General features: G+C 43.5%; 1 protein-coding gene across 1 annotated transcript in view; it reads right to left on the bottom strand.

Moving 5' to 3' along the window:
• The window catches only part of ARMC3 (armadillo repeat containing 3), a 204,011-nt gene that overhangs the window by 13,298 nt on the left and 175,840 nt on the right, over positions 1-14,873 (bottom strand). The window contains exons 21-22 of the mRNA XM_074984870.1: positions 9,703-9,798; positions 282-485 (exon numbers count right to left, since the gene is read on the bottom strand). Of these exons, the coding sequence (XP_074840971.1) occupies positions 282-485; positions 9,703-9,798 (300 nt within the window). The remainder of the gene's footprint in view (positions 1-281; positions 486-9,702; positions 9,799-14,873) is intronic.

The following is a 14,873-nucleotide window of genomic DNA, read 5'->3' as shown; positions in this document are numbered from 1 at the left end:
GTCGATCTTTCAATCCGCTTTTTAGTGTGTGGATGCCATCTTTCAGAAAAAGTGTTTCCAGAAGTGATCTTCCAGAAAAACTTATTTCAAAAGATCACTGTAATGTAGACGTAGCCTTTCAGATCGCTACTGCACAAAAAACATTAGACATTTTGACTTTTTGTCCCAATCTGGGATAGGAAAACTTTACAAATCTTCAAACATTTTCCTGATGTGGAAAGAGCCTTTTCCACTCAACTCTATGTATTTGTATTTTGTCTCAGACACAATACAGTACTCACTGTGCAAGCGCCACAGCCTGTTCTTTGGTAGTAGTTAGTGGTAGAATTACTTTGGAAGCATCAATAATGTAATCCAGTAAAATGGCATCAAATGGTGGCAGCCACAGTGACTTTTCAGGAATTACTTCCTGCTGGACTTTAGGCAATGTCTGTACCTCTTCTTCTTCTTTTGATTTTTCTTCTTCTTTTTTTCCTTTCCCTTTTCTTAAATAGAAAATAATGGATGTTTATTTAGAATGTGTTAATCCCTTAGGGCCACATTCCAGCCACATATAGAGACATACCAGGAAACTCAGTCTTGGTGGGCGGAGCCTGGGAAGTTTTCTCACCTGATTCTGAATGTCTTCAAATCCACAAAGCGTCTATTTCCTAGGACCTGTGGGCACTAGCTGTGGAAGGCTTAGGTATCAACTGGCATTGTCTGCCTGTCTGTGTTCACATAACCCTGATCAGACAACTACAATGACACCAACATATCTCTCTGGAGATAGGACTGTTTTGTACTACTGGAGCTACAATTGTGAGCACAACCTGAAGATAGGCACATAATAAAAAGAGGTTTTGACAAAATTTATATAAACTTATTTTTGGATCATTTTTGCACCAAAGCAGAATTTGTCCCATACAATGTTGGTAGTTTATAAACAAAACAGCTCCTATGGATCATGTAAAGTTTTCACCTGAAAGAAGTCTAGGGATTCAAACAAACAAACCAAACAAGTAAACAAACAAGGAATCAATGAAATGGTTGAGCAGGTAATACAAAGCAAGCTGCTATAAACCTCAGCTACTATATGGCATAATTATTAAGATTTCATAAGAACTCTATATATTTATTGATAATTCACTGCACATTCTGTATTCTTCGCTGGAGCTTATGATTTAAGAAATGTATATGGTCATGAATGGCAATCAGAAGTTTGTAGCAAAAAATGTAAAGTAAACATTACAGTAGGGTCTTGACATTCACGAGTGCCACATTTGTGAATTCAACTATTAGTGAATGGCCTCACTTCCACAGGGCTCTGGGGCTGTGAGCGCCAGCGACTGCTGTGTCTTCCCCAGGGCCCCAGACAGGAGCACCAGCAGCCGCCTCTTTCCCAGGGCTCCAGGGCCAGAGCACCAGCAGCTGCCGCTTCCCCAGGGTCCCGGGCAGCAGCACCGGCAGCTGCACTTCCCCGGGGCCCCAGGTGGGGAGTTGTAGCCAGACAAAGTCTCCCCCTTACAAGCCAGCTTGCTCGCTGCCCCCCCCCCCCACTGAGGAGCACACAGGGCACAGAAACGGCTGCTGACAGCACAGTCTTTGATGCCCTCATTGAGGCCCAGATGTGCTAGCTTATTGTGACCCTGAGAAGCAGAAAGTACAGATAGAAGTCTAACAGGCCAAACTGTCAATAAGAGAGATGGGGGGGACCCTCAGGAAATCACCCCTGCTGGCATTGATGGATTTGATGACCACATAGCCATCCCAGAAGGGGAAGTCCCCCGCCCACACAAAAAAGAATGTCCTGTACTCTCAAATTGCTTATCTCCTGTCTTACAAGTGCAAATTAAGTAAGAATTGCCCTTGTAACAAACTGGCGTCACAAAAGACAGACCAGTGTGATCTGGCACCTTAGATAAGAAAGAGAATACGTAACCCAAAAGGGGTATAAAAGGTGGGCCCAGCAGAACTCTAACTTTGAGTGCATTCCACCAACTACCTGCTGGTCGGGTCAGGTGATTGCCTCCCAAGGTCCACAACTAGGGACGCCCAACCTCGTATTCGTCTTTCCGCGGAATTGAGTGACCGATCTGGCTTGGCTACACTGGTATCGAGAGACGCAGAGAGGGTAAGATACACCCATGCTAGGTCTCCGATCTTTTTTTGTGCACAGCTAAAGAATTAGAGCTCTGTAACTAGACGTCGTTGTATCAAGATATCATTGTGTTAGATGGTAACAGATATCTTTGTATTGGATTGTAACGTAACTTGTTAACACCTGTACTTTGCTAGCATATAAGAAGTAGACAATAGCCTTTTGTAACCACATGCTTATAACTGTAGGTTAATAAACTTGTAACTAGTTAAGCTCTGAGCCTGACCCTTTTATCTTTTTGTCACTGCAACACAGCTGGCACAACAAAAGAACTGTAACCGTTTGGTTACTATAGCCTGGCCGTAGGTAAGAGTGCTAGGAGCTCCCTGCTCTAACAGTAAAAAACTGGGTTGTTTAGGACCCAGGGAAGTACCTCACCGCACATTACCCAGCCACCGGCTAACAGGAGTGAAGGCAGCTGCTGCTTCCCGGGGCTCAGGGGCTGGGAGCGCCAGCAGCCGCCACTTCCCAGGGGTCTGAGCCTCCCAAGTTCCCATTTGCGAAAATCAACATTCGTGAGGGTTCTGAACATAGAACCCTCACAAATGGTGAGACCCTACTGTATTTTAGACAAACTTGTAAAATGTATATAATTTGCTATGTGGCAAGGCAACTATAAAAATCTGTGTATTACTGGACATGTCATCCAAACATATTGCCAAAAGTGCCAGGAACACACATTTAACACCTTTACTGGCAATATGAGCGCTTTTAGACAAAACTGCATATCAGACACCTGCTCAGTCATCAAGAGGATAATAAAATAACCTAATATGTGTCAACTGTACAGAATTACAGGTTACAAAGTTCCAAACTTCATACTAGAGCTGTCAAGCGATTTAAAAATTAATTGTGATTAATTATGTGATTCATTACACTGTTAACAATAAAATATACTTTATTTAAATATTTTTGGATTTTTCTATGTTTCTAAATATTTATATAACAATACAAAGTGTACAGTACTCACTTTATATTCATTTTATTACAAATACTGGCACTGTTAAAAAAAGTATTTTTCAATTCCACCATTCAAATTATTGTAGTGCAATCTCTTTATCATGAAAGTCAGATAAAGCCAGCAGCAGCCGGGGCCAGGTTCAATTTCTAGGGATTACCTGTCCATCTATGCAACACAGAACTAGTTCAAGTCCCCACCCAGTAGCCTGGGAAATTGAAGTTATGAATGTAGAATTATGTACAACAAACCTGCATTTAAAAATAAAACAAAGTGAAACTTCACAGACAACAAATCTGTTCAGTCCTTCTTTTTCAGTCAACTGCTCAGACAAACAAGTTTATTTGCATTTGTGGCTGCGTCTACACGTGCACGCTACTTCGAAGTAGCGGCAGTAACTTCGAAATAGCGCCCGTCACGTCTACACGTGTTGGGCGCTATTTCGAAGTTGAAATCGACGTTAGGCGGCAAGACGTCGAAGTCGCTAACCCCATGAGCGGATGGGAATAGCGCCCTACTTCGACGTTCAACATCGAAGTAGGGATGTGTAGACGATCCGCGTCCCACAACATCGAAATAGCGGGGTCCTCCATGGCAGCCATCAGCTGGGGGGTTGAGAGATACTCTCTCTCCAGCCCTTGCGGGGCTCTGTGGTCACCGTGGGCAGCAGCCCTTAGCCCAGGGCTTCTGGCTGCTGCTGCTGCAGCTGGGGGTCCGTGCTGCATATACAGGGTCTGCAACTAGTTGTTGGCTCTGTGTATCTTGCACTGTTTAATGAAAGTGTGTCTGGGAGGGGCCCTTTAAGGGAGCGACTTGCTGTTGAGTCCGCCCCGTGACCCTGTCTGCAGCTGTGCCTGGCTCCCTTATTTCGATGTGTGCTACTTTGCCGTGTAGACGTTCCCTCGCTGTGCCTATTTCGATGTTGGGCTGAGCAACGTCGAAGTTGAACATCGACGTTGCCGGCCCTGGAGGACGTGTAGACGTTATTCATCGAAATACCCTATTTCGATGTCGCAACATCGAAATAAGCTATTTCGAAGTTGGGTGCACGTGTAGACGTAGCCTGTAGGTGATAAGGCTGCTTGTTTCTTTTTTATAATGTTACCTGAAAGTGAGAACAGCAATTTGCATGGGAACGTTACTGGTGGCGTCACAAGATATTTATATACCTGATGTGCAAACGGTTCATATGTCCCTTCATGCTTTGACCATAATTCCTGAAGATATATGTCCGTGCTGATGATGGGTTCTGCTCAGTAATTGTCCAAAGCAGAGCAGACCAATGCGTGTTCATTTTTATCATCTGTGCCAGACGCCAGCAGCAAAAGGTAGGTTTTCTTTTCTAGTGCTCTGGGTTCTGTAGTTCCTGCACTGGTGTGTTCCTCTTTTAAGACTTCTGACAGAATGCTCTGCAACTCTTTCTTCTGTGGTTTTACAAGGCAGGTCAGATTCTTAAACAGCAGATTGAGAGCTGACATTCTTAGGCTCTTGAAGAAAAACACAAGGTACATCTGAATAACATAAAGAACCCATCTCAAAGCACAAGAGATCAACTTCGACACACAAGATCTGTTCTTCAGAGAAAATCCAGGTGGTGTGTGAACAAGTATTGGGCCGACCTATGTTCTAATATTCAAAAGGCATCTGATTTGGGTGACCTGAAAACCATGTATGATGGATTGAAGAAAGCACTCAGACCAAACATAACCAAAGTTGCCCCACTGAAGCATTTAAATGAACGGGTGGTCACAAACAAAAAGCTGCAAATGTCCAGATGGGTGGAACACTGCTCAAGTCTTTATTCCCATGAGCGTACAACACAGCCTGAACTTGACAACCTCATCTCAACTCTTCCACAAATGTCTGAGCTAGACGCAGAGCCTATGGAGGAGGAACTGTCTCAAGCTCTTGATGTGCTCTCCAATGGAAAAGCACCAGGAAATGACAGAATTCCAGCTGAAGTCCTGAAGGCAAACAAGGCTGTGTTCTTCCCCTTCCTATGTGATTTACTCCTAAAATGTTGGAGAGCAGGTGATGTCCCACATGACATGAAGGACGCAAACATCATCACTCTCTATAAAAACAAAGGCGACAAGGGTAACTGCAACAACTACAGAGGCATCTCGTTACTGAGCATCACAGGCAAAGCTTTTGTCCATGTCATTCTCAAACGCCTGCAAAAACTCGCAGACTGAGTCCATCCAGAAACACAATGGCTGTGTCTACGCTAGCCAAAAACTTAGAAATGTCCATGTCAATGGCCATTTCGAAGTTTACTAATGAAGCACTGAAATACATATTCAGCACCTCATTAGCATGCGGGTGGCCACGGCACTTCAAAATTGACGCAGCTCATCCAGATGGGGCTCCTTTTTGAAAGCACCCCGACTACTTCGAAGTCCCCTTATTCCCATCTGCTCATAGGAATAAGGGGACTTTGAAGTAGCTGGGGTCCTTTCGAAAAGGAGCCTCATCTGAATGAGCCACGCAGGGGCGAGCTGCATCAATTTTGAAGTGCCGCCACTGCCCGCATGCTAATGAGGCACTGAATATTTATTTCAGCACTTCATTAGTAAACTTCCAAATGGCCATTTTCATGGCAATTTCAAAGTTTTTGGCTAGTGTAGACGTAGCCAATGTGGCTTCCGGGCTGGCAGGTCAACAATGAACATGATTTTCTCACTTCGACAACTACAGGAAAAATGCAGAGAACAAGGAAAGGCAGTATTCATAGCATTTGTGGACTTAGAGGAGTTTGACACAGTCAGTAGATCAGGACTATACGTGTGGTTTCCCAAACTGGGGGGCATGCCCCCCTGTGGGGGTGTGAAGAAATTCCAGAAGGGGCACGAGGTGACCCAGCCCCTCCATCATTCCCCCCACCCAAAGAAAGAGCTGACCTTTGCTTCCAACTCTCAGCCCCTGCCATTTTATGTGGGTGACCCTGTGAAGCCACTATGAAAAGCAGGCAGTCAGCAAAGACCCACATGCAAAGGTGTGTGAGTGTGGGTTGAGGTGGAGAGGAGGATGATGGGGTTAGATGGGGAGCTGGGGGCACCTGGCTCAGGTGAGGAAGATGGGGATGGTGATAGGGTAAGAGTGGGGGGCTGATCATGCCTGGTTTTGTGGGAGAGGAGGGGCTCAGGTGGGTGGCTTGCAGGGCTCGGGCTGCTGGCCAGCTTGCAGGATTCATGGAGCTTGGGCGCCTAGTCCCAGCATTGCAGGACTCAGGTGGCAAGGGTTGGTGGCTGGCCCAGGCAGCATGGAGCTTGGGTGGGTGGCTCATGTAGCTGGCCTGCAACTGGGGCGGGTGGCTGGTGGGTGAGTGGGTGGCTGGCTCTGGTGGTGTGGGGCTCAGATGGACAGCTTTGGCAGCACAAGGCTCAGGTGGGCAGACAGCTGGCACAGGCGGCTCTGGCAGCTGGCCCAGGGCTGAGGCAGCTGGCCAGCTGGGGCTGCACCAGGCAGCTGCAAGGGGCCAAGGAAATTTATTTGTACTTATTTTTAAATTTTGAATAAAATTTTTATATCAAGCTTTTGTGTTTATTGTAAATTACAAATTGAAGTTTTTGTTAAATGGGGGGTTGGATGATGGTAAAGAAGAGGTGGGAGCGGCATGAAGGTTTCTCAAAAATCAAAAGGGTGCCATGATGCCAAAAATTTTGGGAACTACTGCTATACAGAATATTAACAAAGATTGGCTGCTCGTTGACCTTACTCAAGCTCATAACATCCTTTCACGAAAACATGAAAGCAACAGTGCAGTATGAAGGATCTACATCGGAACTGTTTTCAATGAACAGTGAAGTCAAACAAGGGTGTGTTCTTGCTTCTACCCTCTTTGGCGTATTCTTCTTTGTTCTACTAAATCACACATTTCAAAAGTCATGCAGCAATGTATTTTTCCACACAAGATTACATGGCTCTCTCTACAACCTGGCAAGACTCTGCAAAAACTAAGATCAAGAAAGTTGTCATCAGGGAACTCCTTTTCTCTGATGATGCAGCTCTCATCACTCATAACGAAGCCATGCTTCAGTCACTGATAGATTCTCTGTCCAGAGCCTGCAAGTTGTCTTCCCTTGACATAACCATGAAGAACACTGTTGTATTCACTCAAGGCATACCTCAGCAACCCAACATCATTCTGGATAACAGCCCATAAGACATGGTTCAACAAGTGTGTTACCTTGCATCTACTGTCACCACAAACCTATCCATGGATGAAGAATTGAACATCAGAATCGGGAAGGCAGCTACAATTTTTGGCAGACTTACGAAAGGAGGGTGGAACAATCCTAAAATGACTGAAAACAAAGATACTAATCTACCAGGCACGTGTATTGAGTATCCTGCTATATGGTTCTAAGGCATGGACCACCTATTCAAACCAGGAGAAAAAATTGAACTGCTTCCATCTTCGCTGCCTCTACAGAATTGTGAATATCAACTGGCAAGATAAAATTTCAGATGCAGATGTCCTGTCAAGATCTGGCATACCCAGCCTCACAGCGATTCTCAACAACAGAAGACTACGATGTGTTGGTGATGTGAGAAGAATGGGTGACGAACGTCTTCCCAAAGAAATCTTCTTCGATGAACTGTCTTGTGGGTTGAGAACAAGAAGAAGACCAAAGCTAAGATTTAAGGATACATGCAAAAACACCATGAAAAAATTCAACATAGATCCAAAATCCTGGGAATCTACATCATCAGATCAAAACACCTGGCAACAATTGCTACGACAGGGCACATTGTCCTTTGATGGTATAGGTGCAAGCCACACAAAAGAAGTTCATCTTAGAAGGAAAAGCTCTCAGACTCAAGAATTCAGAAATAGACTGATGCGGTTATTGCAATCGACCGTGCAAATCCAATATTGGATGAATAAGCCATGAGAGAAGCTGCAGACTCAAACACTGCCCACAGATCCTCACTGCTGCTAACCACCATCTCTTGAGATGAAAAGGGGATATATCATTATCAGGATCGAGTGCTATAGCTATTTTAGAAATCTCACATTAGTACCTTCTTTGTATTCTGTCAAATCACCTGCGAAAGTGTTCTTAAAACTAATGTATGCTAGGTTATTATCCAAGACTACTACTACATAAAATTTGTGGCAGAATGTGAATACAACAGAGCCGGAGACATACTATTCTTCCCCAAGGAGTTTAGTCACACATTTAATTAAGTATCAGAGGGGTAGCCGTGTTAGTCTGGATCTGTAGAGCAACGAAGGGTCCTGTGGCACCTTATAGACTAACAGAAAAGTTTAGAGCATGAGCTTTCGTGAGTTAACTCACTTCTTCAGATGCACAGATGCATCTGAAGAAGTGAGTTAACTCACGAAAGCTCATGCTCTAAACTTTTCTGTTAGTCTATAAGGTGCCACAGGACCCTTCGTTGCTCTACATTTAATTAACACATTTTTAGCAATCAGCAGCAGCATGGATTGATGGCCAAAGCTTGAAGAGATACATGAATATTTAGTATATCTGGCATGGTATACCTTGCAATACCAGCTACAGAAGCACCATGTGAATCATTGTTTTCATTTTCAGGTGGCATTATAAATAAGAAGCTGGCATTACCTTCCATAAACATAAAGGAATTTATTTCTCTAAATGATTGGTTGAACAAGTAGGACTGACTGGACTTCCAGGCTTTAAAGTTTTACATTGTTTTGTATTTGAGTGCAGTTGTGTAAGAAAAAAAATCTACATTTCTAAGTTGTACTTTCATAATTACAAGATTGCTTTACATTATTTGTATGAAATGGGATGAAAAATACCATTCCTTAATTGTTACAGTAAAAATATTTGTAAAAAAATAATATAAAGTGATCACTGTATATTTTGTATTGTGTCTTGTAATTGAAATCAATACAAAAATCAAAATCTGAAACACATTTCAACTGATATTATATTTTAACAGTGTGATTAAAACTACAAATAATCTTTAAAATTACAATTAATTCTTTGAGTTAATAATGAATTAACTGTGATTAATTGACAGCCCTACTTCATAAATATGGTTTCAAAAGGCACTACTAGATATCATAGAACAGTTCCTTTACTTACAAAAATACGAAAAATACCACATCTTGAAACCATCAAGCCTTCCTTAAAAGAATTAGAGATGTGAGAGATGCATAACTTGAACTTCAGTCTCAAAGGCTAATTACTCAGAGCTCAGTCAGAAGTAAAAAACTCTGAAATCCTGTACACACTAATTTCCCCACATCTCTAATAACTAGCAAATAAGTGATTCTGGGCTTACTTTTTAAATTCCCAGTGCCCCAGGGATTTTAAAAGCAAACAGAAACAATTAAAAAAACAGCAGACAATACAGATGCGTGACAGAGCCTAATTGGATCTTGTTATAGCTTTGGCTGTTATGCTAAAAAGTTGTCCACTAATAGATATTTCTTACAGAGGTACAGCCATTTTTGAGCCTCATACCTTGGATTCTGCACCAGGCAGATCTCAGCCGGAGCTGAGAATCAGTTCCTCAGCTTTTAATAGTCAATACTTACTATCTGTCAATAGTTTGCATTTTAATTTTAAATTGAAATAAAAATACTTAATCTAAATTACAGTACCTTGAGCCTTTCTCTCTCGTGCTGCTTTTGCTGACTGAAGAGGGAGACCGTCCAGAAGATTCTTGTTTCTCTTCCACAGGAGACACCACTGCACTACTGAAAGTACAAAGCAGTTTCCCAAATCCTGTTTACTTGTTTATGGTAAATTCAATTTACACAAAGAAGCACAAAAAGGCAATATTAAAGATCACCATCTCTAGCAACAAAATTCTTACCTAGAGTGTACAGGTGCCATGAAATATTTCTCCACAACCTCTACCCTTTTCTAGTGCCTTCTCATTCCATGTACCCCTCACCAACATCCATTTCTATCTTTTCTCAAAGTCCATGCAGTACTTCAGGAAGTCACCTGTACAAAGGTGCCTCAGATATTCTCAAGTCTTGCACCTTTCTATACAAGGCACCTCCCATAACCTTAACAGTAACTAGATATAGGTGCATCTTCCTGGTCTCAGTAGGGGGCTTCAGATGTCAAACTGATGCCACTAATCCCTGACTTGGGATTATGGTTCCTCTCTTTCCTTCCTCTCAGGAAAAAGGAATCAAGCGATGTCTCTGTTCTTGGAGGACATTGCTTAAAACCCTCTTCACCAGGGAGCAGAAGGCAGTACAGTAATTTTTCATTCCCCTTCCTTCAGAGTGGAAAGAAGGTCAGTAGGGAGTTGCATCTCCTGGCTGACAGACAATGTGTGCTACACTCTTCATTGAGCAAAGCTGTGTGTTCAAAGCAAGATAGGTAACAGCAACAGAGCATAGCCTTGCAGCTCCACAGAGAACTGACTGGGCCCCAGTCCAAGCACGGATGGGATTTACGTAAAAGATAAAGAAAAGAAGACAGATAATTCTCTTCTCTTTCACAGATTTGTTGTGTCCTTTAACAAGTCACTTAGAATTGTATGACATCTGAATGCTTTTAAATTTTTTGTCCTAAGACCCATTTTTAAAAATGATTTAGGAACAAATAAAAGTCAGTGGGTCTTAGATCCTAAGTACCCAAGTCACTTAGGAAAATTTTACTCTTATTCTCTCTGTACCTCAATTCCCTATCTGACATAATTGCACTTCCCTACCTGCCAGGGTGTTGTGAGGATAAATACATCAAAAACTATAAAGTGATCAGCTATAATGGTTTTTGGGGACTGATAAATATGATAGATTAGGGAGAGATGGACAGATATGCATTGTTGTAGTCAGATTAGTCTCAGGAAGTTGGTGAGACAAGACAGGTAAAGTCATATCATTCATTGGGCCAATTTCTGTTTGCAAGAGAAAAGTTTTCAAAATTAAACCATGCTCTTTTACAGGCATATGTAAGACTTGAAGAAGAGCTCCAATTAATTCAAAAGCACCTCTCTCATACAAACAGAAGTTGGCCCAATAAAATACATATCTCATCCGTCTTGTCTTTCAGCTAGACAGAGATGTATTTCTGCGATTATGTGCTGATAAAGAACTTGGAGACAAAAACTTGAAATTACATTTAATCATTTTTATTGTCTGAGGAAACTGTTCATCACCATTTCAATCAAAATTGTATTTTTTAATAGACAAGTGTCTTAAAACTTCCGTATATATTTAGAGATTTTTTTGCCATTCCATAGTAAATAGTTTTGTTTAAAAGACCGTCAGTATGTAAGACTTGTCTGAGTTTAGATGTTTGCATGACAGATATTGAAACCAGATGCTGTCTTTTTGGGGAAGCAGATTGTATTAGTTTTATGAACGGATTATGCGACAGTGTGGGCCAAGGATTGCATGCAACTCTGTGGGAGAAGGGCTGCCATTGTTCTCTAGGAACAAAGAACAGTGTATGTACTAGCACGGCTCCCTCTCTGTTACTATTCAATGTGTGTATGTGTGTGGAGAGAAGTAATGAAGGTGAATGAGATTTTAAATCCCTCCAGAGAGGGACCATCCACCTGGGGAGGCTTGTATCTACTGACTCAAAATGGGGTTTCCAGAGACCAAAGCCGTGTTTACACGAGCTGGCTTCTTCGAAGTAGCTGTGCCAACATTGAAATAGCGCCTGCCATGTCTACATGTGGCGAGCGCTATTTTGAAGTTGAAATCAACGTAAGGCGGAAAGACGTCGAAGTCACTATCCGCAACAGGAGACAGGAATAGCGCCCTACTTCGATGTTGAACGTCAAAGTAGGGCATGTGTAGATGATCAGCGTCCCGCAACATCAAAATAGTGGGGTCCGCCATGGTGGCCATCAGCTGAGGGGTTGAGAGACGCTCTCTCCAGCCCCTGCGGGGCTGTATGGTCACCGTGTGCAGCAGCCCTTAGCCCAGGGCTTCTGGCTGCTGCTGCGGCAGCTGGGGATCCATGCTGCATGCCCAGGGTCTGCAACCAGTTGTCGGCTCTGTGGATCTTGTGCTGTTTAGTGCAAGTGTGTCTGGGAGGGGCCCTTTAAGGGAGCGGCTTGCTGTTGCCCCGGAAGTGCTAGTCCGCCCTGTGACCCTGTCTGCAGCTGTTCCTGGCACCCTTATTTTGATGTGGGCCGTTTTGGTGTGTAGACGCTCCCCTGCAGCGCCTACTTTGATGGAGTGCTGCCCAACGTTGACGTTCAACGTCGACAGCACCAGCCCTGGAGGATGTGTAGACGCTATTCATTGAAATAGCTTATTTCGATTTCGCTACATCGAAATAAGCTATTTTGATGTAGCATACCCGTGTAGACGTAGCTCAAGAGACAAAAAAGGCTTTTGAAATAAAAAAGCTGGATTTAAACCAACTCAGGGGCTGCTTCCTGATCCAGCAAATGGGCAGGATCTTCTGTCCAAAGGGAATGCAGAATGATTGGAAAGACTTTGGTCTATCACGGCCCCATAAGACGGAGGGGTGATTCCTTGCACATTTAGAGGGTTGAAACCTGCTTTCTATTTTCATTATATTTTTTCTGTAAGGCTTTTAACATAAGAATAAATGTGCTTTTTTGGTAACTCGTGACTGCTAGAAATACACTGTTCATAGCCCTCAGAGAAATCAAAACAAGTGCTGCTGGTCACAGGGAGACTGGCTTGCTTGGGATAGCACGGTGTCAGGCAGGCAACAGTGCAATCTCAAAATACCCAGGCTATGGCTACATTGCACAATTGCGTAAATTATTTTGAGCTAACTTATTTTGAACTTGGTGCAGTCCAAATGACACCGAAGTTCAAAATAAATGGCTATTTTGAAGTTTCCACTACCCCCTCACATAGATGCTTAGCTGATGTATCCTGAAATAGCAACGATGGTGTAGCCATAGCCCCAGTGAGAGACAAATTGGTTAAAAGTGGTCAATTTTCAGAATGCAGAGAGATATATTGGTATCTCCCTGAGGGCTGTACGGGGTCCAGTCCTATTGAACATATTCAAAAATGATCTGGAAAAGGGGGTAAACAGTGAGGTCACAAAATTTGCGGTTGATAATTTAATCACAATAATTAAGTTTGAGACAGACAGCAAAGAGTTTCAAAAGAATCTATCAGAACTGGGTGACTGAACAACAAAATGGCATATGAAATTCAATGTTATAAATGCAAAGTATGCACATTGGAAAGCATAAGCCCAACTACACATATAAAACGATGGAGTCTAAATTAGCTGAAAGAAATCTTGTTATTGTGGATAGTTCTCTGAAAACATCCACTCACTGTGCAGTAACAGTTAAAAAAGCCAAAATGTTGGGAAACATTAAGAAAGGAACACATAATAAGACAGAAAACATAATATTGCTTCTATATAAATCCATGGTATGCCCATGGTATGCCCACATCTTGAATACTGTGTGCAGATATGGTCGTCCTATCTCAAAAAAGCTATATTGGAATTGTGAACGGTTCAGAAAAGGGCAACAAAAATTATTAGTGGTATTGAACTGCTGCCATACAAAGAGATTAAAAAGACTGGAACTTTCTGTGTGGGAAAAAGATGACTATGGGAAGATATGAGAGATGTCTCCTTCTCCTAGCACAGGAATTAGGGGGTCACCAAATGAAATTAATAGGCAGCTGGTTTAAAATGAACAAAAGGAAAAGACAGTTACCTGTTCTGTCAGTGGTGTTTTTTGAGATGTGTTGCTCATGTCCATTCCAATTTTGGTGTGTGCTGGGCACATGCCCAGTTGCCAAAAGTTTTTTGCCCTAGCCGGTAGCTGTAGGGTTGGTGCAGCACTCCATGGAGTGGTGCCCATATGGCCGCCCATATATGCACCGCCTGCCCCATCCCCCACTCCGTTCCTTCTTGCTGGCTACTCCGACAGAGGGGAAGGCAGGAGGGTTTTGGAATGGACATGAGCAACACATCCCAAAGAACACCAGTTACAGAACAGGTAACTGTCTTTTCTTCTTTGAGAGATTGCTCATGTGCATTCCAATTTGGGTGAATGCCAGCCAGTGTCTAGGAAGTGGGGTCGGAGCCCCAAAAGGAGTGCAGGACAGCCCTGCCCACCGCAGCGTCTTCCCATGTGTGCTGCATAACTGTGCAATGCACTGCACGCACGTGAATGGAGGACCAAGTGGCCACCCTGCAGATGTCCTGGATAGGGACCCTGGCCAAGTATGCAGCAGAAGACGCCCGTGCCCTGGTGGAGTGAGTCCTGATTGGGGGAGGGGGAACCCCTGCCAGTTTGTAGCACTCTGTGATACAGGCTACTATCCAGGTGGAGATCCGCTCAGAGGAGACTGGGTGCCCCTTCATCCTGTCTGCCACTGCAACAAACAACTGCTGCAACAGCTGGAAGGGTTTGGTCCTGTCCATATAGAAGGCCAGCGCCCTTCGGTCATCCAAAGTGTATAAGCTCTGCTCCCTAGGGGAGGCATGGAGCTTTGCATAGAATACTGGTAAGGTGAGGTCTGGGTTAATGTGGAAGTGGGAGACCACCTTAGGCAGAAACGTCAGGTGGGGTCTCAGCCTGACCTTATCTTTGTGGAAAACCATATAATGTGGGTCAGGGCCCTGAGCTCTGACACCCTTCTGGCTGAGGTAATGGCCACCAGGAATGCCGCCTTGTAGTAAGGAACAACATAGAACAGGAGGCGAGGGGTTCAAATGGGGGAGCCATAAGCTTAGACAAAACCAAATTAAGGTCCCATGTTGGCAGGGGGGCCCGAACTTGTGGTTTGACCCTTTCCATTCCCTTCATGAACCTTTTCTGCACCAGGTCGGAGAAGAATGATGACCT

This window comes from Carettochelys insculpta, chromosome 2 (genome assembly GCF_033958435.1).
Source record: "Carettochelys insculpta isolate YL-2023 chromosome 2, ASM3395843v1, whole genome shotgun sequence".
Taxonomy (NCBI): domain Eukaryota; kingdom Metazoa; phylum Chordata; order Testudines; family Carettochelyidae; genus Carettochelys; species Carettochelys insculpta.
Note: the sequence above shows the minus strand (reverse complement) of the source record. Positions and strands in the feature narration are given on the sequence as shown.